Consider the following 26696-nt stretch of genomic DNA (forward strand, 5'->3'; position numbering starts at 1 on the left):
TATTTCCAAAGTCTCTTGAAGATCTGTCTAGAGAGCATATTCAAACTGGCATTTCCAAAGCTATTTTTGCAAGTCAGAGAACAACATCCATCTCAAATATTTTATGAAGTGATTATTTTGAATTGATAATTTAAAGAAATAACAGGAATAGCCACAGAGAATTCATTATTGTTGTTGAGTTCAGAGATGTAGGATGAAATCAGATCAGACTGGTTTGGGCTGTAAAGCAAGAGACTCCCTGGACAGAAGCACGGGGGCTGGCCTGGGGAAAGCAAAACAACCTTTCTTCTCTGTAATGGAAGACATAACCTGGAAAGCAACCTTTTGGAATTGTTTTTCTGGGAGACTAAAAACTAGTGTGGTTGGCAATGGACAAGTAAAATAAAGGATATATGAGGATGAATTTCTGAGCTTAATGAAGTCAACGAAAACGTTACTGCCTGCTTTAACAAGGACGGGATTCACTCTTTTTTAAAAAATAATTAACTATGCAAAATGTGATTAACAATGGATTCTAATTAGCTACCTGTGGAAATTGTGGCTTTATTGTGACAGTTTTTAGTTGCTTCATCCTTTTTTTTTTTCAGTTCTCTGTACTCTGAATTGCTTTTCCAACAACACTTCTGCAATTGAGCTGTGTCAGCTGTACAATATACTGTGATTCACACAAGACTGTTTTCACAAAGAAAAATCGTCACAGGAGAAGAACTTGTTGAAATTCTGGGTGTAAGCAATATTTTTCACTTAAAATCAGGGTAAAAAGAGGCAGGGAGGGGTTAACCTAATTCTGTTTACTGGAGGAACAATACAGTTTCCAAACTATGTATCACTGCCCAGTAAAGGCAGGAATGAAATCATCTTGGAAGTGTGGATGAATGTGAAGGATATAGGTTGGAACAGAGATATATTAGAGAAAAAGATGAGAAGTAGCAAGGGCTGTTACTACTGAAAGTGAGAATGGAGCAGAAAGCCGTGCACAGAGACAGAAGATCTTGTTTCGTTGTCCTGAGGAGGCATCAGGAAAGAGGGTTAGGATACTGATTTCAGGAGCCTTCAATTTTTTAACATGGAAGCTGCTTCCTTTGTTTGGTTGTTCTTATGTAATTAATATTTATTCAGTAATAAACATGGCTAGTAGAAAGTGACATTGTTGTGACTATTTAGAAATACTACTGTATGTGAGAAGGAGGAGAATCCTGTTATGTCCTTACTGTCCTGTTTTCCCCCTGTGGTAAGCACTGGTGTGGCATAATAATATTTATTGACCAATGGACCAATCTGAACTGATGGCATTCTTTGCAAATAATATAATAAAGAAATAATGGGCCTCATCATGAGCTGAAATTTTGGCCAGCAGTTCAGTTCAGAGAGTATTAAAATAATAAAGGCTAATTGTATAAGTTTCTCACTTTCTTTGGGAAAGCGTTCATCACTGAGAAATAAGTCAGGAAATTCTTTGAGGCTTGTTTTAAGCCCAGAGTGGACTGGATTTTGCATTTTGTGGATAACAATACAAAAAGGCTTCCAAACTCAGTGGGAGAGCTCAACACAAATGGCTCTTAAAAAAAATTACAAACAGAAAAGGCATTGTCTTGCAGTAAACAGTTAGGCACTGCTCTTACAGAGATGGTTTTGTGTCCCATTTGCATGCATAACAATTATTGATATTCACTAATGAGAGAAAAAAATGCCCCACATTCCACTGCTGTTATAACTAGAATGGATTCCCTAGAGCTCACACATTTAAAATAATTAATAATTAGTAAAGATTTCATGTTTATATCTAGAAGGCCTGCAGGTAGGACTAGATACTATTTTTATGTAAACATATACTTGCTTATTTTTGGTCCTTTTTGATTAAAAAAAAGTTCATTCTCACTATATTGTTTGTTGGTTCTTCAGGTTTTGGATTTAGTTATTTGAGAATGCAATTGCCTCAATTTTTGAGACTGATCTTGTCAATACTTATGATCCCATTGTCACAAGTGAAATAAAAAGAAATATGGTACTGCCCAGATTGTCCAAAGATACTTCTCTTCCTTCTGCCTGTTCTGCTTTAGATTACTGTGACAGTTTTACTTTATTCAATTAGTGTCTGATCTTCCCCATCTCCTTAGGCCTGCCTGACAGTGCTACAAACTGGCACTGCACGGAGGTGAGGGGAGGGCACCATTCATGCTACCAACCCCACGTCCTTCAGTCTGTCATGGTTTACACTGATCCCATGTGCACCACCATCCTTCTTTTCCTCTACATCCTGCCCCTCCACAGTGCCTCTTCTCTTGTAGAAGCTAGCAGGGGTTCCCCACCACATTTACAATAAAAGAGAGGTCTCCTGCCCAGAGCCAGACATTTTTAGAGCACTCTGTATTGTTTGCAGGTGTTCTAAGAGGTGGACCAGAAAATGTGACCCCTTGGTTTTAGTGTGCCTTTCATTCTGATGTATCTACTTTTTGCTTTAATCTATAATAATAGTGATTTGACCATGTGCCTAGAAGCGGATACATGTAAATGACTGACTGTGTCTGTCCACAGAAACTAGATTTTTCCATGTCCAGCCATTTCTCTGGAGGAAGCAAGAAAGATGTGCGAGGGTTTTGGCAGACATGCAGTGAAAGCAAAGAGCTGAAGTTACTTCCACCTCAGTAGCGATCTGCCCTGCAGCTCCTGAGGGCATCAGTGTCTCTAAGGCAGGGCCATTGGATCCACTTAATGATTTTCCTGGGTGTAAAGTAGGTTACTCTAGCAAGCTGGGGCACAAAGGATGATGGATGGAGAACTGATTACAAGATCATATAACACTGCTTGAAGATGGAAATACGAATCAGAAGAGTGGAGCACAAGGCTTGGAGTGGTAACACTTCAACTGTTTGACTTGAACTTGCCTTCTGAAGTCTGTCAGACCCGTACATCACCTTTATTACCTTTGTCAGTCTGAAGTGAAACAACATGCCATTGTTATTTAAATAACATGTTATCAATGGACATAATACTGCAAATATTGTGTATTTAGACAAACTTCAGGTTCCAGCATCTTTGAATTTTCTGATTATTTGTAAAAATAAAATTTTTTAAAATAATGTTATCAAAGTACTTATTCATGTTGTTTTACCAGACATACTTTTCCCTCTGGAAAATGTGGTGGGTACCTATTTTTATAAATGAGAATGCCATTTGAGATTGCACCATGCTATTACAGTGCATTTCAAATGCAAACAAAAATTATTCATCAGAAGTGAAATCTAAATCTGGAAATACAAAATAGTTCTTCAGAAGTACCTCTAGCTTTGAATTTCCATGGTTACTACACCCAAATATGTTTCGATTTTTGTTGGAGCAAGTGCATACCTGCTAATTGGGCCAGTGATTCAAGTCTAACAAGTTAGCTAGTTACACACTCTTCAAAATATTCACATCAAGAATGCCAGCCAAAGGCTATAGACATTTGTTATTTAATAAAAGTAAGAAAACTCTCTGAAATAAATGCAGATTGTCTAAAGATATTCCTCTTGGATTGCAAACAAAAAATGGCAGCGAATGTTGCACATCCAGCAAAGTATCTCGTTTAGATCTGACTTGCCAATCACTTACGCAAGCAGTAGGCACAATCAGTGGGCACTGCGGTTTCAACCAGGTTTTACTAATTCCTTCTGGTTTGGGCTCCATACCTTGCAAAGTGGTTTTTATTCCTACTTGGAATATGACAATATGACTGTTTTCATGGAATCATGGATTGGTTTGGGTTGGAAGGGACCTTTAAACACCACCTAGTTCCAGCCCCCCTGCCATGGGCAGGGACACGTTCCACTAGTCCAGGTTGCTCAAAGCCCCATCCAACCTGGCCTTGAACACTTCCAGGGATGGGGCATCCACAACCTCTCTGGGCAACCTGCTCCAGTGTTATTTTATTTTCAGTCTGCTAGGTTAAGAAGAGACTAAAATATTTCCCATCCTGGTGTGCTAGCTCTTGCTCAGCCATGGTCTAGTCAGAATAGACACAACTTCCAGTCCCCTCATATTAAACTTAAAGCTTTTGACATGTAGGCATTTGGGCAGATTTTTCAAGGGAAACTACTTTCGGTTTTTAAGGTTTGTATTTTAAAGTTTCAGGGAGTAACTTGAGGAAATCGTGTATTTCTATCTTTCTATATAAATTTTCAGGCACTTCAGAAATTTGGTACAGTATTTTACTTCAAGTGACCACTGTATCTTGATCCAAGAGAGGTCTGTGGTGACAGGCTAAGTGGTTAGGTCATGGTTGCACTCGTTACTTTGAAAATGAACCCAGAAGAATCAAGTTCACCGTGTTTTATTACAACGCTTCGTAAACAGGAGTAACTAAATGTCGTGTACTTTTGCCTAAATGCCAGCAGATGCTCTCAGTTCTGCTAGAATTTCATTGCCATTCAGTCTGTGGCTTCACGTTGACCAAAGCCCACCATGGTCCTGTCGGCCAAGCCCTGCTCCTACCTTCCTAATCCCTTAGCTGCCAGGGAACTGGAGCCTAAGTATCGTGAGAAACGTTACTCTTGGTTAATTTGAACTTCAAACTACTGCTATATTTCATCGTCCCCAACAAACTTGTGCTGAAGCATGACTATTTGCCTCAGTGCAGTGTCTCACCTGGGCGCTGGGCGGGCTGCACTGGCCTCCAGGCTCCCGCCACTGCCCGCCATTACCGAGCTCCCGCTTTCTTCCCCAGTTTCTTTTCCCGTTTCCAGCCTCGGCCCATTCAGGCTGTTTCTGCCATTTTGTTTGGCTCTGAACTACTCGTTATCGCCCGTTCTGCTCTGAAATATTTAAAAGCTTCTTTTTTTTTAGCCGTGAACGTAGCAGTGTAGTTCGCAGATGGTCCCTAAAGTGACTTAAACCCCGCCCCCCCAAACACCCCAAGCCTCTTTTTTTTAACGTCTGCATCCTACCTAAAAGGCACGACCGGCGGGACTTCAGACGCATCTGTGAGGCGGACCGACGCCTCTGCCCGCCCCCCGGCCCGGACCCCCCCCCCCGCCGCTCCCCGCTCCGCGCTCCGCGCTCCGCTGCGGCCCGTTCCGGGACAGGATGTCCCGCCTCCCCCTCCTCTCCTGATTGGCCGAGAGCTCTGCTGGCGTGCTGGGGGCTGAGCCGCGAATTGGCCGGGTTTCCCCTGTCTCCAGTACCGAGAGAGGGAGGGTCCGGTCAGCGGCTCTGCTGGTGGAGGGGGGGGCGGGCGGGCGGGCGAGGGAGGGAGGGAGGGAGGGGCGAGGATTACCCGGGGCCGAGCGGGCGGCGGTAGGGAGAGGCAAGGGCCGAGGAGCCGCTGTCGCCGTCGCGGCCGGCCGGTGAGTGCGAGGGAGCCTGGCGCGCGCCCCGACGCCTCCATTTGGCTCGGCGGGGGGGGGGGGGGAGACAGACAGACGGCGGGAGCGTGCCCCCCGCCCGGTGGAGCTGGCCGCAGTGGGGGGGGGGGGGGGGAGCGGTGGTGGTCGCGAGCGCGCGCGGCCTCCGTCTGGCGGCGCGAGGAAAGCGGCCTCCCCTCCTCAGCCCGGGAGCCCCGCGGGAGGGGCGGGGCGGGGCGGCGCGGAGCGGAGCGGAGCGGCGCAGCCCCCGCGCCGTGTGCAGCGACCCCTGCCCGGGCGGGGCCCTCGCCCGCCTCTCCCGCCCGGGCCCCGTCAGCCGTCCGAGGTCCCGGCGGCCCTCTCCCCCGGGCTGGCCGAGGTGGGTTAAAGCCGCGGCTGGTGGCCGTGAGGGGCGGTGACAGTGGGCCGAGAGGGCTGGGGGATGCTGCTGGGAGAGGGGGTCGTGCGGCCAGGAGGAGCCCCCCCGGGCCTCGGCTGCTGCCGGCGGCGGCGGGGAGGAGGGGGTGCGGGTGACCCTGATAATCGCTTGATGTTGGCCTGCGGCTTGCGTAATCTGCGATCAATTATTTATTTCATGCACCACGTATGGGTCTGAGGGGCAGCGTTAGGCCTCTGATGTAGCTCGGTGCCGCAGAAGGGAGGCTTCCTTCCCGGAATGTTACAGGGGAGGGAAGTGGGGTTTGTCTGGGGTTCAGAGTGTTCTTAATGCGTGTTGCTGGGCAATTTCTGGAGATGTGAACGAGGGAGGTCCTTATTCACGATAAATTTTTAAAGATCGAGCGGAAGCCATTCTAGTCTGAACAGAAATAACCTTGTGTGGTTTATTTCACGTGCTAGATTGTTATTTTTCTCATTCTGTGGCAGGTTGGGCTGCTCGGCCAGCCTGGAGAGGAGGCTGGAGAAGGAAACATGTCTTCTGAATCTTTTTGTCTGGCTGCTCAAGCTAGGTTTGACTCCAAATGGTTGAAGACAGACTTACAGGTAAGGAGTCAGATAGTTGTATTGCATTGTGACCTTTCAGGTGCAGAGCAAGGATGCTTTTAGTCTAAATAGCTGACAAACAGAAGACTGCAGCGTTGCTCTTGAGATAGATGTATAGGTTTTTTTGAGTATGCTGACTTAAAACTGATCTGGAAGAAACAGTAACTTATTTTGAGCTGCAAATAGATCTGTATTGTCAGTCCAGTCCCTTCAGCTTAGAAACAAGCTGGACTACATATCTATGCTATCTTTGCAGAGTGTCAAAGCACATAGCTGAGTATGTAGCATTACTGCTAGAACTATAAATTCTTCATTTAGACTGTTGCTAAACTTCTTGCCTGCATATGAGCTGGCAGCTTTGATGCACAAGACAACTGAAGTGAAAGGCGATGGAAGTCTAATTTATATTTTAAAGAATTCAGATTAGCTTTTGTTGTAGTTGTTTGTATAAGAGGTATAGGCTTCCTTTAAATTTTGTCCTTTTTGAAGGGAGTTAATTTTTTGTCAAAGATACGTGGTTGAAATGGAACTAGTCTTTGTTGAAATGTTTGGTGAAAGTTCTTTTGTCTTAGAAGATGATCTGTTTTATCAAAGTTGTGTGATACAGGGATGAGGATACTATCATGTTTTCCCAATTCAGGTTTGAAAATTAAGTGGAAAATGTAGAGAAATAGAGTGGTTTTGGTCCATTATGTTTGTTTCAGGTGAAATGGGTAACTAAAGTCTGTGTCTTGTCTGTCGTCTTCCTTCCCACAGATGTTGCATATAGATACCTTACTTTGAATAACCTTTCCAAGTTCCTGCTCAAAACTCTGAAATTCTTGTTGGGATGGGCTGGCCAGTGTTATTCCTTTGTTACAGATTAATAATAATAACAACAAAAAATTTAAAAAATTGCATCCAGAGTGACTTTACCCAAAATTACATGCTGATAGTCTGAATGGTTGAGTTCAGCTGGTCTTGCAGTTAGGCAAGGGTTTTTCGCTGTGCAGTTGTGATTCAAAGGCAGCCTTTCTCCAATATTTTACATCAGACAAGCTAAATCGGAATCAGAAGTGACATATATAGCCTTAGAGGTTGCATTATTTCCTAGGTCTTGTATGTAAATGCTATAAAATGACAAGGCTTGCTCTTGATTTGGCTAGATTAGTTAAATTCTCATCTTTTATTCTTAACAAAGTAAAAGTTTTGATCCAAAGTTAGATGCTTTGGCTAATGAGGTAAATAAACATAGTAGAAAGCAATTTGAAGGTAAGCATATTAAGAAATACAGTAATATTGTTGTGTTCCCTGGAGGCTGTCTCCTAGATTATAAATATGTTGCTTCAACGACTGTAGAATAGAGGAAAATTTTAGCTGAAAAAGTGGCAGTCTTTGCTTGTAACAGCTGCTGACTGTGCATTGCCTATTTTCCTTCTGTATTATATGGGGTGAAAAATGTGACTGTTCATGTGATTTGTCAGATTTTTCCTCTCATTTGTAGTGCCTTTTTTTCTACGTGCCTTTTTTTCTACATCCCTTTTTTTCTGTTTATGTAAACTTTTGACAAGAGGGTTTCAGTTGCCATCCAAACTTTAAGGATTATTTTCAACTGAGTGTTTATAAATGCAATGAAATATTTGTCTTATGAGACTGTTGTGTAGTTAATGTGTTGTAATAATTCCTTTTAATAATAAAAGTCTTATTAACAAATTTCTATGAATAAGCTCTCTTATAAATAAGAGTTCTTTATGAGTAATAACAAGTTAGACTCTAATTACCAGGGTACTCCCTTTGTTTTCTTCCAATCATGATGCTGTCAAAATAATGAGATTAATGAAATAAGAGAACAGTAATCATTTGTGATCTGCTGGACAAAACATCACTTCTCTGGAAGCTGAATGCTAACCAGGCCTCCTGGGTATAATATAATTTTCTTATTAGGTTAACTGTTTTTGGTATTACGCAGGTCCTCATCACAGAACTCTGTCTGGATGTATGTGTTCAGTATTCTGAAAAATGTGCATGTGAATCTTGAATTGCTCCTTTTTAATGTATTAAATGGCAGATGTCTTCTGTCAAGTAAAGGGGTTTTGGGCTCTGGGAAATTTTTCTATTGTGTGATCAACTATTTTAGCTACTGCTTGACTAGCATGACCTAGCTGCGTGTGAAATTTCTTTACAGGTATAAATCCTGTCTCTTAATTCTTTTAAGTTCTGTGTGTACTGAATATGCTGATTTCCTACTGTGCATGTTTTTATCAGCTAACTATAGAAGGACCTTATTGGTGTTCAAGAGACTGTCAACAGGAATTGAAAAGATGAGCACAGTACCTAGGAGAGGTTTGAAGAAAGATGCACTAATTTATGTGAATTAATCAAGCTGACTACAAATTATTGTTTGGAATTAGACCCTGAAACTCTTCACTTTGCAGCTAGATTTTTAACTTCTCACTGTACAGCAGTCCAAGAGTGGGTGGGTGAAACTTCTTGGAGAAACAGAATTATACTGGGGAATTCTTACCTTAGGAGACATACAGAGATTGATTAGTCTTTAAACTAACTTTTTTTGCTTTTAAATGAAGTTCTTTGCTGCTGCAAAATGTGGGGGGTATAGCTAGAACTGGAAGTGAAATGTTTCATTTGGTGGGCTAGTAGTCCCCAAAGGCTGACATGGTTTTTGCCTGGTTGGTTGGGTTTTTTGCTGTTTTTTTTTTTTTGTGTCACTGTTGCCAGAGTTTGCTCTTTAGACTTGATGGCTGTGGCAGTTATTGTGGATTAAGCCAGTGAAATCTCTCTGAAAATCATCAGATTCTTTTTTGCTTTAGCTCAAGACGATGTTGCATTAATAATATAATACACGGTATTATAATACTATGAGCATTAATTACTCTATAATATAGTGGTATTAGTATAATAAGAAAAGAATGACACGTGGATTTTAGCATGGATTGTGTTTAATCACCTGCGCGCGTCGCTGTTCCAGCTGGCATCCAGGCCAAATTTGAATGTTCTTATTCAGTTTTGGGATGTTACTGTTCAGAGACAAAGCCAGCGTGATGTAGCATGTTATTACTGTTCTTAAGAGAATATCAAAGACACAAGCCCTTTTGTAATAGCAGTGAGCCTCTAGCCTGCAGCATTAACTGGTGTGAGATGTTAGTGGAGCTATATCTTGACAATATATCTTTTGCTTATATTAATTTATCTGAAACTTATCAGTATTATTGTAGGAAGCCAAAATGCTCTACAAAGACCCAAGTGCACCCAGTAACTAGTCCATGTCTTTTTACTAACTTTGTAATGATTGACCTATTATTGTATGATTTACAGCTGCTAGTATAATTTTGAACGGATTAGAAACATTTGTTTTATTAAAAACCTAAATTTCCAGGTGGAGCAAAATTAAGATATTCTATGTTGTCTGAAAAAAACCCACAAACTGTTATAGCAGCTGAAAAAATAGGATAGTTCAGTTCAGTATGAGGTAACAGCAGTAGTACAATATGTAATACGTTCTCATATTACATGTATCAATAATATGTGTATAACATCACCATTAATAAAATAATCATATGCAGTTATAAAACAGGTGGATTTTAGTACAGGCCACTTTTTCATGGGTCATGTTTAACATGCTTGCTAAAAAGGTTAGCGTATCACTTAAATTTCCAATTTATTTTTTTAGATTTGAATTAATACACTTAAAAACACCTATCTATTTATGTCTATTACTAGTAGAAACCATCACATTTATAGCAAAATCTGCGTGTAATGGGAGATTGTGTTTTAACGGCCGTTCCTAAGGAAGACACATTCCTTTTTAAAAAGGAAGGTCTAAAAAATATACAAACGGAAGATTAAAGTTTTTTACTTAAACCTAGATACCCAGTTTGCTGAGTCAAACTGTGCTTAAAATAATTCTGATTAAATAGATGTACTGTACTACTAATTAGAACCTTATGCAGAGAACTTTAATTAGTGATGGCTGAATAACAAAAAACTAGAATTGCTGTCAGCTAGGGGGTTGCATGTGTGTGTTCGAATGGTGTTTAATTAGCCTGCTTATTCTGGATCCTACAGAGGTACTATTGTGCTTAATAGCACGGATTAGAGGTGAAAACCTTTCATTTTCCTGTAGTGTGGAAAAAACCTGTAGGCAACAGTCGAGGTGCAAGAGCTGTCTACAAGAGCAGTATGATGCATATTCATCAGTTTTCATTGAGTTCATGGTTGGCAGGCTGTTTCTGTCATTTTCTTTTGCCAGAGATGAGAGTGAGCTTTTTAAAACGAAACAGCCTCCTGTAAGAGTTGCATTGGTCTGAAATCTTTTTACCTTGCTTTCAAAGTTACATTTGGCATTTTGATTTTCAGGAAAATCCCACTCTTCTAGTGTCTAGATCAGTACCTTTGGTTATAAGAAGATAATGTAAATAAATGATGTCTTGACTATTAAAAGCAAGAAATTAGTGAAAGTTGCTTTCTCCATTTTGATGATTTCCTGTTAATTTTCTTCTTGGTTTTGGTTCTCTGATGAAAAAATGAAGGGCTTATGTGGATGTTCTTACAGCAAACTGCAAATGAGAACTCCTACATTTTTAAAGTAAAGTTTGCAATAGGGATTTTTTTTAATTGTTTAAAAAATGAAGTAATGCTGTCCCTCCAAAATAAGTGATTTCTAGAGGGAGGGGTGAGGACCGTAAGTGGAGTGATAGGTTAGAGAAATTAAATTTAATGTTTATGCAAATATTTGGGCTCAAACAGAACTACTGTTCTGCAAATGAAGAAAGTTAGATAATTTCTCTTCTAAGTTTGAGGGAATTGCATAGTTTTTCTTTGCATATGACCATTAACTGTTAATAAACTTTTGCAACAAATGGAAGACCAGTAGACTGTTGTTATGGGGACATTTTTAGTTTAACCCCAAATTTGTTAAATTAATGTGGGGCTGCTGAACTTTTCTGTCTTTGCTATCAGAGCTTTAGAGCAGTATGTTTAGATCTAATCATGTTTCACTGTGCTTTGCATAGGTGTGATAAGCAACTGTGGTACAGGGCATGCTTCAGCAGGGAAGGAAGGAAGCTAGGACAAAATACTGAAGAAGACAACAATGAAGGAGGAAACACAAATTGAATGGATTCAAAAAAGTGAAAACAACAGAGAGACTTGGGAAAGGACTTACTGTTCTGTGACTTTCTTCACCATTACTGGTCTGAAAATGTGTTTTTTTTTTTTTTTTTAATCTATTTCTAAAGAAAAATGTTTTTTAATGTGGTCTTTAAAATACAGCCAATGGCTAATGTGGAAGTAACTGAATGGAAGAACAGATTCTCCCCCTGCCCGCCTCCCTGCCCCCCCCTCGCCCCCCCCGGCAATTCTGAGGTGAAGATTATTTAAGTAGCTTATATTTTAAATCCATATTGACATTTTGTATTTTGAAGTAACTTTCATGAATTTCCAGTGCAGTTATGTAATCAGGAATCCTACCTGAATCAATCCTTGTCCTTTTGTGTCATTTTCTTTTCCTGGCTTCATTTTTCTTGAGCTCAAGTTAACTTTTATGGAGGCTTCTATGCTTTCTGCAGGAAAGTTTATGAAACCACATCAAGAGCATGATCTACTGTACCACATGGAGTAAGCTTTGTCTTAAACCGTTGACTTTAGAACAAAATCACAGCTGCTCATTATTCTTAAAAGCAAAATTGTAGTGGTGCTTTGAGAATTCTCAGAAGCTTATCCAGTTATGGTTGCAAGATTTAATTTTCTTGAATGTAAGGAAATGTTAATGCCAATGCCTTATTCTCTAGAGTTGATGGGGATGGATGGGAATTTGCACTGCCAGCCCTGTTGGAGGATGGCAGCGGCATATGCCGCCAACCAAACTAGGTATCCCTTTGACTTAATTAAATGTTGTACCAGACAGAATAAACTACAGTTTAACTGCAGAGATAAGATTAGCAAAAGATTAGGGGGAGGGCGGCCCAGTTTACAGTACAGTAGAAGTTCACTTTGAAGTCTGCTTAGGCCCTTGCTTTTTTGGCTTGGGATAAGTGAGCAGGGCTGAGACTTAAGTCTGTGTGGGAAGTATGAATTTGGTAGGATACATGCCTTACAAGTGCAGAGATCAAGACGTGGTCTGGGGATGAGAATGTGTGACAAATGGTGGAAGCGGCTTGGGATTTGTGAAGGTGAGGTGACTGGGAGATGAGGATATGTGGCTTTGGTCTTACCTGAGAGAAGGTCGGGAGTTGTCATGGGAAGAACAAGGGAGATTTAGGGCATGCGGAATGGCACTTGATTTGGTGGAATGAGTAGGAGGATTAAGAACATGGGCCAAGGTTGTAAGGCAGTGGGTAGTGGTGATGGAGCATGGAGCTGCTGTTGTCTCAGTCTTGGGAAGGCAGCATGTAGGTGGTGGGGCAAGCAGGGACTTGGAGTCCTTGTGGGGTTTTTACAGAGTGTACATCTGTGGCACTGTTGCCAGTTGCAAAAGTTCAGTGAAAACTTAATTATTCTTAATCTGTTATTTTACTGAGTTTGTCAAGTTCATCCCTTTAAACTGACAAATTAAGTTACTAAATTATTAGAAGGAAAGATGTCCACATAAATCAAGCAATCTAGTGAGAGAGTGTTAGACTTAACAAAACACAGGTAGGTACTCTTGTACTTGCAACCCCAGTATGTCTGAAACAGTGAAGACACCAAATGTGTTTTTCTTCTCTTGCACTGTGCCATTGATTGCCTTGTCAACTTTCTTTAAAGAATTGAGTGGAAGAAGAGCCATATTTTTGAAGAAGAGTCATATTTTTTGGAAAATAGAAACCAAAGAGAGATGTTTTCCAAATTTGTTCTTAATAAAGTTCTAGTTCTTCTGTCTCAGCACTTGGATGTGTTGATAGGCTCCTTGCAAATGACTGAATGCAAGAAGTATCGGTGGGAGCAAAAGAAGAAAGTAATATGTGCTTATGCTGGCTAAGATAGTCTTAAAACACTGTAAAAAGAAAGAAAAGCAGGATTGTGTAGTCAAAGCAGATATTTGACTTTTCTACCATAGAGTTGACTTACTGTTATCTTCAGCTTCTAGTTTCACAGAATCACAAATGGTTGAGGTTGGAAGGTACTTCTGGAGGTCAACTGGTCCAACCCCTCTGCTCAAGCAGGGCCACTTAGAGCTGGTTGCCCAGGACCATGTCTGAATGGCTTTTGAATGTCTCTAAGGATGGAGACTCCACAACCTCCCTGGGCAACCTGTGCCAGTGCGCAGTCACCCTCACAGTAAAAAAAGTGTTTCCTGATGTTCAGAGGGAGCCTTCTGCGTTTCAGTTTGTGCCCGCTGCCTCTGGTCCTGCGACTGGGCACCACTGAGCAAAGCTGGGCTCCATCTTCCTTGCACCTTCCCTTCAGACATTTATATACATTGATGAATTCCCCCTGAGCCTTTTCTTCTCGAGGCTAAACAGTCCCAGCTCTCTCAGCCTTTCCTCATAGTAGAGATGTTCCAGTCCCTTAATAACTTTTGTAGCCCTTCGCTGGACTCTCTCCAGTATGCCCATGTCTCTCTTGTACTAAGGAGCCCAGAACTAGACACAGTACTCCAGGTGTGGCCTCACCAGTGCTGAACAGCGGTGAAGGATCACCTCCCTTGTCCTGCTGGCAACCCTCCTCCTAATGCAGCGCAGGACATCCATTAACCTTCTTTGTGGCAAGGGTATGTTGGTGGCTCATGTTCCACTTGGTGCACACTAGGACCACAAGGTTCTTTTCTGCAAAGCTGCTTTCCAGCTGGACAGCCCTCAGCATGTACTGGTGCCTGGGGTTGTTCCTCCCCAGGTGCAGGACTTTGCCTTTCTCCTAGCTGAACTTCATGAGGTTCTTGTCAGCCCACTTCTCCAGCCTATTGAGGTCCCTCTGGATGGCAGCATGACCCTCTGGTGTATCAACTGCTCCTCCCTGTTTCTGTTGGTTAAGTGAAATATTTCTCTTAAGGGAGTTACGAAGCTTCTATTACGATTACAGAATTTTGGGATCATGAAAATAAAATTGATCGAACAATTTATCACTTAAAAACTCAGACTTTTCTTTCACTTTTGGCTATCATAGTGGCAATTTACTGTTTAATATGTCTGCTGAATGTTGAGTAGATTAATAGTGAACTTGTTACAGTTGGAATTGAGTTCCTCTCAGTTATGACAGCTTGGTTGTAAATACTGTTTCTTAATTGTCCTTTCAGTTGGTTGCTTTGATTATTGCTGCAAAAAAAGTCCAGTGTTCCTTTACTTTCAAACATGTCTCCTTTTCCCCCTCCCCCAACACATATACCACTGGGCAAAGTGTTAACTACAACCTGAATAAAAGCAAAATTGTTTATCTGAGGACTTCTTATGGTGTAAGCTTCCACATGATGTATTTGGAGAAGGAGGGGGAACTCTCTCTGACCTATAATCTTGGTGGTTGCTTTATCTTTATGCAACATACCCAGAAAATTACTTTGATAAGAATTTGAACACCAAACCCAAGGCAGAAGAAATTTTGTTTGCTTTTTCAATTTTTAGTTGCGTGAAAGACTTGGATGAACTTTGTGCCATGTGTAAGGATTAGAGGTTAAAACAGAGAAAACAATTCTTGATTCTACTTACAGCAATGCTTACAAAAGTAGTAAGTTTTCTGAAATAAAACAGCGCTGCATTATGAAGAACCTTGAATTCAGCGCCTGTAGGCCTTTAGTTTGCAAGCTTAAGGGCTGTGAGAATAATTTTCCATACCAAGGTGATCTGGGAATGTAAAATAAAATGTATGAAAAGACAGTTTATCAGACAAAAATCTTAACTTTGTGAAAACCATAATTTATTATGCAACCCATCTGGAGGGTTGTCTCACTATTTTTCAAGCTTGTATTTTAGCATAGGTTAGCATTCAACAGGTGAATGTTTAAAAAAAAAAAATCATCTATCATATATGAGCCCAAAATAGTGGAACAGTTGTGTTTAGCTATATTTGTAAGAAAACAATTGTGAAAAATAAATTCCTTAAATGCCCCACGAAAGCATATGACCACATCTGATGAAGAAGAAAGGGAACACCATTTATTTTTGAAATATTTATAGACTGAGAACAATGCAAGAAATTCAGTCAATGGTGAATAGTCGATCTTTTTTTGGCGCATTGTTGAAATGCAACTTTATTTCAGACTGTTCCAGTTTTTAAAAGATTAAGCCAAATATAAAGCATTTAGCAAAACACAGAATCTTTGCAAAAGCTCTACATGCTGTCTGCCTCTGAAGAACAGGGACTGTACCTTTCAGTAAAGCATGGTCACAGTGTAATTCTGGTGCTGCACAACTGATAAATCGCAGATAAGCTGAATAATGTCTGGCTCAAGCTGTGTGATTCTTTTCCCTGTTATCCCCCTGAGATCAGGAAATAGCAAGTAACAAATACGTACAATGTGTCAGCTCATATTTTATGTTGAAAGAAAAATTACTGTAATCGTTGGTATGTGTTGGAGTGAACTTCCGAAGTATGCAACATGAAGTCAAGAAACTACTATGGTAATATAGTGTGTTACAGTAGTGTCAAAACATGCAACTTGTCTTTAATTCTTCACGTTAACTGAGATTAGCTAGATCAGCAAATGACTTCCCTGCTGGTGGTTGTGACTCTTAAAACCTGTAATCTTTAATCATTAAAACATCTGTAGGAAATAGATCAAAATAAAGTATAAGTGGACTTCTGTGTATAATGGTAAATATTTTACAGCAGTTGTGTAAGTAACATCTTTGTATGACTCCTTAGTTAAAACAGTTTGGATTTGAATACTAGTTACATAACACAAAGATGCTTCTGCATAAGCCTTCAGTGGGTTTTTTTTTTTTTTAAAATGTCTCCAGTGCACCACTTTGGTATGCTAAAGATATTCTTTTTTTCAGTTTCATGTACTCCCCTCCTCCCTTATGCTATACGGTTGCAAATTATAGCCTGGTTGTTATGGAACTCGCTTGGGATGTTGACACCTGTTTTGCAGTGTTTTATAATGCAGAGAACAGCATCAGCAGAAGACAAGTTATCCTGGTCATTAGGATTCTTCAAGGGAGATCCAAATTCATGAATCATTAGGAGACTGGTGTTACAGCCAGCGCTTTCATGAGCGCTTCCAGCTAGCACAGTCCGGCCATTTGTTCTGTTGCGAGTATTTGTCCTGTTGCGCACATGGTGTATTGGGAACTGACCTGGGCTGAGGTGGCCTCTCGCTCTTCCCCCAGGTGCAGCTGGTTTTAGTCTTGCTCAATTCCACAGTCTGGTTCAGCAGATGATCGTGCACGTGCATTAGCCTGCATGCAGGAGGAGGCATTGTAGCAGCTGGAAGGGAGAGGGAAGGCTGTGAGAGATGTTTTGCACAGCAGGACCAGTTTGAACTGGTTAAATACGTTTATGAATCTGTGCCTTGATGTCATGTGTTCTGGTTGAGTGCCCAGCTCTTCAGTTGCTGGTTTGGAGAGGGGACTGTATTGACTTTCTTCACGCTTCCCTGTTTTGTGACTTTATGCAGCTTGATTTTGTTTGGATAGCTTTTCCTGAAGGGAAAAAGGACACCCCATCTCATGCCCCCCCCCCCCCCCCCCCGATTATTGCATGATGTCATCTTGAACGTGTGGATAGTTCTAAGGTGACCAAGTCCGTGCTTTTGATGAGAATTTTTCACTGAAAGAAAATGCATCTTTCTGTATTTGATCCTATCTAAAAGTTAACTGTTCGTGCTTTTAGTCTGAAAATAGCATAGCTAGAGAATCTGAGATCCTGAAGATCATTTAAATCCCTGTCATACGCACAGAGAATGAACGTACTAGTCTGAGGTGATACATGTGTTTTCTTTCTTCTGGGACAAAATATAACATCTGATATATTTTAAATGTTAGCTTGAGTTGGCTTGAGAGAAAATTGTTGTATTTAACTATATGTAATGTATTATTTTTAACAGCTCGCTTTCACACGAGATGGATTATGTGGCTTGTGGAATGAGATGGTAAAAGATGGGGAGATAGTATATCCAGGAACAGAGTTAACACAAAGTGGTGAACTACCTCCAAGAAAAGGTATGGATTTTTACATTTTTTTTTCTTTGTTCATTTTTTCTTTCACTGCGATGATGAAAATGGAATTCAAATTTCATACTGTCACAGAACTTTTTGTTTATTGTTACCTGTCTGTAACCTGTTTGCAGGTGTTCATGTTTTGAATTAAATGCAATTGAAACTGATTTCTTAAAAGCTTACAGAAAGGTAATGTCTAAGCCTTCAAATGAAGGCTTAAATCTGTTCCAGCCTTTTGAAATTAAAATTCATAACTAGGCATGTTATTATGAGAGAGGCTTTGCAGTGTCCTTTTGTTTGGTATGCTTGGTTTACAGCTGAAGCCTTTGTTTAAAGGAAGTGGACTGAGGAGTGGGGTAAAGTCGATACTGCTATTTCTAATTTTGTTTACAATCTTCATAAAGTAACTAAAAGGTCAGCTAAAAAAATGAAGGTCAGCTAAAAAACTGTCCACAATCTGACTGAGACTGTAGTGCCTTATTTTTTTTTGGTCTTTCAGTGTACTTGAGAGCAGTTCAAACACTGCAAATCCTGCAAATGGCAGAGTAATGCATCTATTTAGAGAGATTACTTTGGCGGAAGTGGATTTTGTTTCATGATGGGCTATGCGAAAATGGAGTGATTCTGCTCTTGCCTTTTTTCCTTCTTCTGATTATGGTGCTCTTTTGACTCCTTATTGAACAGAAAATTCAACTGGTCAAAAAAGGAAAAGGTTTTTTATTTCCTAACCTGCCTGAAATGGGCTCACCAAATGGTCAGATAAGTTTTGTCAGTAATTTACGTGACCCCCAAATAAACGAGGCTCTGTCTACGAGAAGGATGGAAATACTGCTTTTGGTAGCATCGAACTATTACTTCAGCTTCTGTTACTTCCTGAACTGTACTGTTGGGTAGATGTGATATTTCAAAACAATAACACCTAATTCCTTATGGAGAGAATTTTTTTGTACCTATGATTTGTCATCATTAAAAAATGAGGGGGAGAGGTAAGTCTTTTTGACTAGAGGAAGTTTTTTTTTACAGGAAAGAAGCTGTAATATATAGTTTATGAGAGTGAATTATATGTTATTTTTATTGAGTATAAGCTTTGTAGGTTGTGGGTGGCTGCAGGCTGTAGTAAGGACTGGAATTATGCTCCTAACTGTTTCAGAGTTAGAATACTTTTTTGTCCTGCTGCTGCTGCCGGCCCTTTTGAATATTATTGTTGATAGTGGACAAAAATACAACTGATCTTATCAGAAAGGCTACTACAACAGCTGCTCATGAAATGAATGGAGGTAGTGTAATGTTTTTTTCTTAGGATTAGCTATTTTCATGTATATTTCTAAAAGGCATCATAAACCTGATGCAATGAAGGGAAGGATTATAACCTAAATGAACTGTGGGAAACGCTTTCCCATTCACTGACAGCTCATGATAGAGGTGTCGTGATGGTCATGGTATAATGATTCAACACACTGTGCTCTCCTGTAGCAAAAAGATAACAAACATCTGTAATAATAAAGACAATATGTTAAAGTAAATACCTGCTTTACAAATGGAATTGATGCAGTTTCCTCTTTTTGTGCCAGATACTTACACATTGTTTTTAGAGTTGCATCTGTGCTGGTCTTTGACAGAAAACTATTATTCCAGTTTCTTTCTAGCTAAGTAGCCACAAAGAATTGGGATTTTTGTTAGTTATGGTGCTGTAGTGCTTTCAATGATTCTGAGAAAGCTTATAGAAAGATGTCATAGTATAACTGGTTTTTGTTTTCAGGGGAATCATTGAAATATCAACTAGGAAAATACAAGCTGTCAGTTCTGATCCAAAACGTAGAGAGCAGTATAAAGTAAAAAACCAGAAGTGCTAAGCAAGTCAATCATTTGTGACTTCACATGTTCATCCACGCTTTGGACACCTATTCTGAATAATGATGTGAAGTTTTTTTTTTTTAAAACGCTGGATGTATGTATGTACACATGACTTTGAAGGATCAAAAAGGTATGAAGTGTTAAAGGCTGTAGGATACTGTTACTTAAAAATACAGAAATTCTGCTGGTTTACTGTAGAAATAAGGCAATTATTTTACCTTAAAATGGCGGTGGTCCAAGCTGTGATGAGGCTTTTGAAAGCTTTCATATCCATGGTTTTTTTGTTTTGTTTTTTGTTTTGTTAAAGCAAGACTGCCACTTGTTGTTTCCAGTACTCTCTTGTGGTGGGTTGACCTTAGCCAGCTGCCAGCTGCCCACCCCGCTTCTCGCTTGCTGCCCCTCCTCAATAGCACAGAGGGAGAAAATAAAACAGAAAAGTTCGTGGGTCGAATTAAAGCCAGGGATATCGCTTACCAGTTACTGTCATGGGCAAACCAGACTTGACTTGGGGAAAATTAATTTAATTTAATTTATTACCAATTAAGACAGAGTTGGATAGTGAGCAACAAAGATAAAAATTAAAACAACACCTTCCCCTCACCATTCCTTCTGGAGGGGTTAAGTGTAGGTATCACACAGCATAGATTGCATCTGTTTCTTTCCACAACTAGAGTGTCTATGTTCTTCTACCTAGGCCCTTCTAAAACATCTACTTATTGAAAAGGTACAGGAGTTTAGAAGTTTAAATACAGCTTTTTCAGGCTCTTAACTCTTAGAACTGATGTATGAATTCTCTTTCAGTGAAGTTAGCCTTCATAAATGCCATTGTGCTGGCCTACAGGATTGGTAAACTACAACCATCTTGTTTACTAGACTTGAGCTTTGAGAAAAAAAGCTAATTAAGGCTATTTTTGGTCAATGTTGATCAGATTGTGTATTTGATTCCATCAGGCAGTGAATTATGGAACCAGAAAAATTGGTGGTCAGTTTGCACCTCTGAACTTGCAGCTCAAATTGAGTTTCATAAAATTAAAATCTAGCATATTTCAGTTTGTTTAGTTGGTAGTTACTTTTTTGCATAAATGATGTACAAATGTAATTCAAGAGGAGAGGGAAAAGTACATACAAGTAATGAGATTTATATAAAACCCAGTGCTTTTATATTGAAAGTAATATATTTTAATCTCAGTGTTCAGATTTTGCTGCTAAATTGACTAATTTGGAGATAAATAAGAGGTTGCTGTAAGTAGTCCTTTTTATTCAGTCTGTTTTAAGAAGTTTTGATTTATGCCCATCCATTGTAACTCCTTTTCTTCACTAGTGCTGTAGCTCTCTGTAGATGCTGACTGGGCTGCTCAGAAGGGGCACTTCATTCTTTCAATGGATATCAGCCGTGGCAATAGACTGGAAGAACGTGCTATTGATAGCAAAAAGCATTCCTTTTCTCTTTAGGAAGAATATGCAAATAGTGTAATTTTTTCCCCCGTTAGCAAGAACATTTGGTTAGGAATAACCACTCTGTTTTTTCTTCGTGGCACTTTCAGAAAAACATGTTTTACAAATGTGTTCAGCAGAATGTGTTTGCATGTTTCAAAGTATCATCTGAGGACACAGCTGTGACAGCAGTGATGTCCAAATACAGGTGCACTTGCAGCATGGCATGTACTTAAAAGCTAATCAGGCTGCCCTCAGGAAATTTAGATGAGATTAGTATCTTGTATACTGGAAGCTATGTACTGAAAATAATAAAAAGTATTAAATAATGTTACTCTTACTAAATTTTTAAGTTAGAGAACCATTATTGTAAATTTTTAAGACATATCAGTCAACTATGCAGGTGTCTCTTTTGTGGGTTGTTTCTTTTTTTTTTAATTCCTCAAACTTATGTATTGGTGAGAATTTCTGTTTCAATTAGCTATTTTAAGTTCCAGGGCAAAAATATAAAATCGTAAGCTTCATGCCTCTGTCCTACCTTTGGTAAGAGCTTCCTCTTCTCTTTTGTTCCCCCTTTACTGAAAGTTGGACCTTTGACAGCCTTGTGCTGTTGAATCCACAAACCTCATTCAGTGTTGCACCTGCAAATAGATAATAAAGTCCAAACACCACAAGCGATTCCAGAGAGGCTGGCAGAAACCAAATCTTTATGACAAGAACAACGGTATGTGGGAATTGGTTATGGTGGCTATGGTTTAAACCATATATGTATCAAACTGTAGCAGCGAGCAGGCATACAGGCTGGCTCCTGCTTTGAGCTTCCTTTCTTGTCTAAGAAAGAACTTTAAATTAAAAGTGAGAAGTGCCTCTTTTCTCTCCCTCTTTTCTGCTTCCCTCAACTCAGCTATATTGGCTGTACCCTCAAGCGTTAGATACCCAGCTGTGGATTATCGTACTCTCTTTGCAGGACAGAGGGAAGTCTGTAGTCACTCTGTTGGACAGTTTGACTTCATAAGTGTAAAATGCTTTATTGCATATTCAACAGATAATTTAAAGAATGCATTTTAAAAAATAGTATACCAGGGAAGAAAAGAAACTTTATTTCTGATTAGAGTTAGGAGATCAGAATTTTCTTTCATCTGGACTTCTACACCTGGAAGGCTGTGTAAACATGGTTTGCAAATGGTTAGGCATGCATTGTTCCTTCACAAATAACTAATCAGTTGAAGTTTATATATATGTGCATATATATATAAAAGAGAAGCTCTTTGACAGAAAACAAATTATTATTTTGTATGGCAGCTGAAATACTTCCTGTATCTGGGACTACCACATACTGTTTTAGAGTGGTTGTAAAATAAGCCCTTGCCTAAAGCACACTGCTTAACTTTTTGCCTTGTGAATGGCAACATCTGTTGGGAAACTGTTGCAGGCTTTTTCTTTCTACTGAGGAATTCTTAACTATTGGTTCATTGGCATTTAAGACCAGCACCAGATCATAATGTAACAGGTGCCAGAGGTGACTACGCAGTGTCAGTTATTTTCTTCACTGACTATGAAATATAAGTTCCACCTTTAGTTGCTTCCTTTTTATCCTCCATTTATACTGGATTAGGCTATTGCTGTGCAAGATAGAGCACACACGGTGAGCTACTGCACTTCGGTTTGGGAGCTAACTTCTAATTGAGGATGGTTACTTCAGTTGCTCAGTTTTGACTGGCAAAGCGTACATACCTCAGCTTGGAGGCTTAAGGTTGGAAACCAAAACATAGTTAAGAGAAAGTTCTTTCACGGAAATATTATGTGGTTGTTTTCCCCCACCACAATATTCACACTTCAGTCTGAGAAAAATGAAGTTAAAACAGGTTGTCACACTGCAGCATGGTTTTGCATGCATTGTTTTGAAAACTGTCTTATTACTTGTTATTTTGGCCTGTGCTGGCTTCACTCAAGATTTCTTCCTCCCTGTCCCTCTTTCTGAAAAATCTTTGGGGCTCCCTTTTAAGAATCCCTTTCATTAAGCATAACTGAGCTTCCACAATTATGATGTCTGTGTTGCTGCTTTCAATCTAGACTGATACCAACTTTGTCCCTTACGGGGCAAGTGTTTTTTTGCAAGTATAGTGAAAAGTCTTTGTGGAACAATTTGACGTGGGCTTTTAATGTGATTTTTAGTTCAGCTGCTTCCCACTCCTTTCATTGCTCCCCTTTCCTGTTCGTACAGAAAAAAAAAAAAAAGTCCTCCTTGTGGACTCTTGAGTCAGGGTTGTTTTTACACAGTACAAAGCTTAGGTGCCCACCTGGATTGGGACCTCCTCTATTTGCAGTGAGAAGTTGAACAAAATTACGAAGTTCGTAGCCCTTTGTTGTCATCCTTTGCCAAGGATCTGTTAAAAAGCATAACAAGTTGTCTTACAGCTGCCTGCGAAACGTAGTGTCTTGGCACAACACTCTTCTACCCACTAACTAAAATCCCAGACCCTGGGAGTGTGTCTCTAGATGTGTGGGTGAGTGGAGAAGCAGTGAGATTATGGTGTTACTGTGGGAATATTCTGAACTACTGCGGTTAAACAGGGTCTTTAGCCACTGATTTAACTCTATAATGGAATCCTTGCCTTTAATATCATTTGCTTGTGCCTTGGAATAGAAACAGCTAGATTCAGTCATGTTTTGGACATGTGTTATCATGCTGATGACTGCTTATTGGCTGTTCTTTGGTGTTTGAGAGAAATGTTTATACTCTCTATGACTGTCACTTACAAGTGGGATATCCAAACTGCTTTTTCTGGTTCTCAAGTGACTTTGTCCATAATCTCAGCTGCAGTATGCATGCTGCAGTTGTGTCCTCTTCTTTTTCTCCTGTTCTCCTTCACTCTTCATCTGCCACTTCTGAGCACCTAGTGTGTGGTATAGGTTAGGAAACATTGGCTTTAACTTAAAACTTGTATAATTAAGGCACCTTAAAAAGGTTTATTTTGGGAGGTGCTATTGTCTACAGTCTAACAAATTTTTAACAAAGAGGCAATTGCAGATCCAGTTACAGCCAGGTTAGGTGTTCATTTTTTTTCAGGCCAGATGAAAAGAACAGTTGAATGTTTTGTACATTGATAGGTGTATTTTGTATGTTCTGAGGTAATGAGAGCCTTTGATCTCCAAGTGGGGTCATGGTGAGTCTGAGGCAGACTGCAGTCAGATGTGCTGTGTCTGGCTACAGCTGTAAACCTCTTGCTTATTATTGTCTTCTGAAATATGCTGGTACAAATACGTATGTTTTTTGTGTTGGGGGTAGAGATAGGAAAAAAGACAAAATTCTAATGCTTCTCTGGCTTGTTGTGGCTGGGACATTTTGGGGGGGGGGGGGGGAGTCTCGATAGACTAGATTGGCAGATAGGAATGGAGGACCAGTCATTTTTAAGAGTGGTGAGAGTGGTTGGAACTGAACTCTTCATGGTTAAGTTGCAAATGCTGGACTTGAGAAATTTTGGGGGGTATTTTTAGAAAAGAAGGTCAGGGTGAGGAAAGCAGTTGCCAACATGGCCCTTAATTGCAAGGCAATCTTGTGCATTGAACTGACTGGAGGTATGGATATGGAAATCCATATCCCCAATATGAATACAGAGAGACTTCCAGCTGTCTAATTCTACTGTGTTTAGATAATTGGGACTTTCATGCAGCCTTTGATTATGGAGATAAGTGACTAATGTCTGTGTTCTGTCTTTATGAAAGTAATCTCAAAAGGATTGCAAATGCTGTTTTGTTGCTTGGGCAGAAAGTGGTGGTGTTACTTTCATTACTTCTGGTAATTACTAAGATGCTAGATACATTACAGATATTGAAATACTGCTGCATAAAATTAGTGTAAATGCCAATATATAGCTCTCCTTGATTCTGAAATTAAGGCAATTGCTATCTTTTTTTTCTGTGTTGGAAACGGAATATGAAAACAAGTAAATACTATGGAAGTGCGGGTAGTTGGGAGCAAAATCTGATTTACAATGCATCCTTTGTGATACTGTGTGTTGCAAATCCTTTGCAAGTCTTATGTGATGGTATTGGTATTAAATGTTCATCCTCCCTAGGAGGTTACAGCAGTGATTTCTGGATTCTAAGGTCACTGTCTTATGAAATGTAACATGACACCTAGCACCTGTGACAGTTAACATGGTAAAATACTACTTCCTCCCACCCTGTACTTTTAATGATAGACAATATTGCTGTAAACTTGTGGGCTGGGCATTTCACCTTTACATTTGTAATATAGAACTGAATTAAAGGAGGAAATAGCTTAACTGGTCTTTTTTTTTTCTTCCCCTTTTTTTCTTTAGATGATAGCACTGAATGCCAAACTGCATCAAAGAAAGAAGAGCAAAATGACAAAGAAAAGAAAGATGAAGAAGAGACTCCGGTGCCCACTTACAGAGCCAAATCGATTGTTGAGAGTTGGGTGTGGGGCAAGCAACCAGGTATTACAGCTGTTTTGGTCATTCTCACTGAAGCATTACATATTCTGTATTGATCACTACTTTTGTAGCATCAGGAAGTAATTGGATCAAATGTACTTGCTGACAGATGTATCTGTTAGGTTGGTGGAGTAAGTTGGATAAGTGGTTAACTGTGATTGAAGTTAAACATTTACTGTAATTAGTTTCAGATTTAATTAGACCTGTGACTTGAAGAGTCAATTTGCACCTTTCATGCTGCTTGAAGGAATGATAAACTGACTTGGAACAAATGGAGTTATACAGTGAAATATTATGATGTCTTCAGAATATTTCTTTTCAGTTGCAGACACTAAAAAGAAATTGCTTCGTTTCTGAAGCCTGAATTTTCTGCAGGCAATAAAGGTTTAATAGGTGATTTTTCTTTTTGATTTCATGGTCTGGTAGATAAGTTTGAGTGAATCATGGGAGGAAGGTTGAAATGGTTACTTCGATTAACTGTCTGTCCTGACCTTTGCTGACGGTAATCTCACCTATGATGGCAGTGGAAAAATGGTTTGTGTGTTCACGTCTTCATGTATGGCTCTATAAAATACTGATTTTGATATTGAAGCCAGTTGAAGTTCATGGCTGTTTATTACTGCAGAGCAGCAATTCATTGTCTAAAATTGTCCATGTTTAAAAATAGCAGATCAGAAGAAGCTTCACTTCAGTGGTTTATTTTACAGTTCTGGTGCATGATACTGCATGATTCAGATGTTGGCATTTACAAACTTTGGACACATCTATTGTGCCCCTTTTTCTTTCCCTTCATCCAGAAGCACTCGAAGACCCCTGGGAAAAGTGTTGTCTTTTCAGCACCAGAATCTGCATTTGTGTACCCCTGTTTGTTGGGAAGCTATTTGCTTCTGTTGAGCCACAGGTCAGCTGCCAGTCTGCTGTCCTCTGCTCTGTGCCAGCCAGCTTGCTCCCTTTTCTTAAGGACAGGAGGACAGATGGACTTGCTGTCACTCTAGTAATGGGACAGAATTTTGCAGCGGAGAAGGAATGCAAAGAATTGCCACTACAGTGGAAAGGGGGGGCAGGGGGAGTGAGAATATAATGTGTTGGAAGAGATGTAAGCTGAAGGTCACGTTATTTTTGTTCTATATTTTTATTTAGTGTTTGTTGCTGAAGAGTGAAATAAAACTATTTTACAAAATGGTTATCTAAATGCCAAGTATCTTACCAAATTTCTCCCAACTGACCAAGGTGTTTGGGACAAGACCTGGCCTTTAAGCTTACCCTCCAATTATTTTTAAAAATTGAAAAAACAGTTGTTTAGAAAAAAAAAGGATGTATGTGTGTTTGGAGTTTTCAGAAAGAAATAATACAAGAAATTCTTGTATTTACTTTTAGTGCTTACATATAGTATGGTTTATTGGCACACATATAGATACTTGTTCTAGAAATAACTTATGAAGACTTTATCTAATAAATTTGTATTCTGTTACCATTTGTGCTTGAAGTTTGCATGACCTAGCTGTGATGTACAAATCCTTAAACACTACTGCAAACACACTTGCACTTTATTTATAGAAGTG

General features: G+C 39.8%; 1 protein-coding gene across 10 annotated transcripts in view; it reads left to right on the forward strand.

Moving 5' to 3' along the window:
• Positions 1-5302: 5302 nt before the first annotated feature.
• Positions 5303-26696, forward strand: part of HERC2 (HECT and RLD domain containing E3 ubiquitin protein ligase 2) — a 119197-nt gene continuing 97803 nt past the window's right edge. For 3 of the 10 annotated variants that reach the window (XR_008233032.1, XM_052774031.1, XM_052774032.1), the window contains exons 1-4: positions 5675-5697; positions 6204-6320; positions 17275-17389; positions 25000-25137. Coding sequence is in view for 7 of the 10 variants with exons in the window: in XM_052774031.1 (XP_052629991.1) it covers positions 6249-6320; positions 17275-17389; positions 25000-25137 (325 nt within the window). In the remaining 3 variants the exon portion in view is untranslated. Of the gene's footprint in view, positions 5322-5674; positions 5698-6203; positions 6321-17274; positions 17390-19171; positions 19371-24999; positions 25138-26696 lie in introns of those variants that run through there. The other 7 variants (XM_052774024.1, XM_052774026.1, XM_052774029.1 and 4 more) reach the window with 5 other exon arrangements.

Source organism: Harpia harpyja, chromosome 22 (genome assembly GCF_026419915.1).
Source record: "Harpia harpyja isolate bHarHar1 chromosome 22, bHarHar1 primary haplotype, whole genome shotgun sequence".
In the NCBI taxonomy this organism is placed as follows: Eukaryota; Metazoa; Chordata; class Aves; order Accipitriformes; family Accipitridae; genus Harpia; species Harpia harpyja.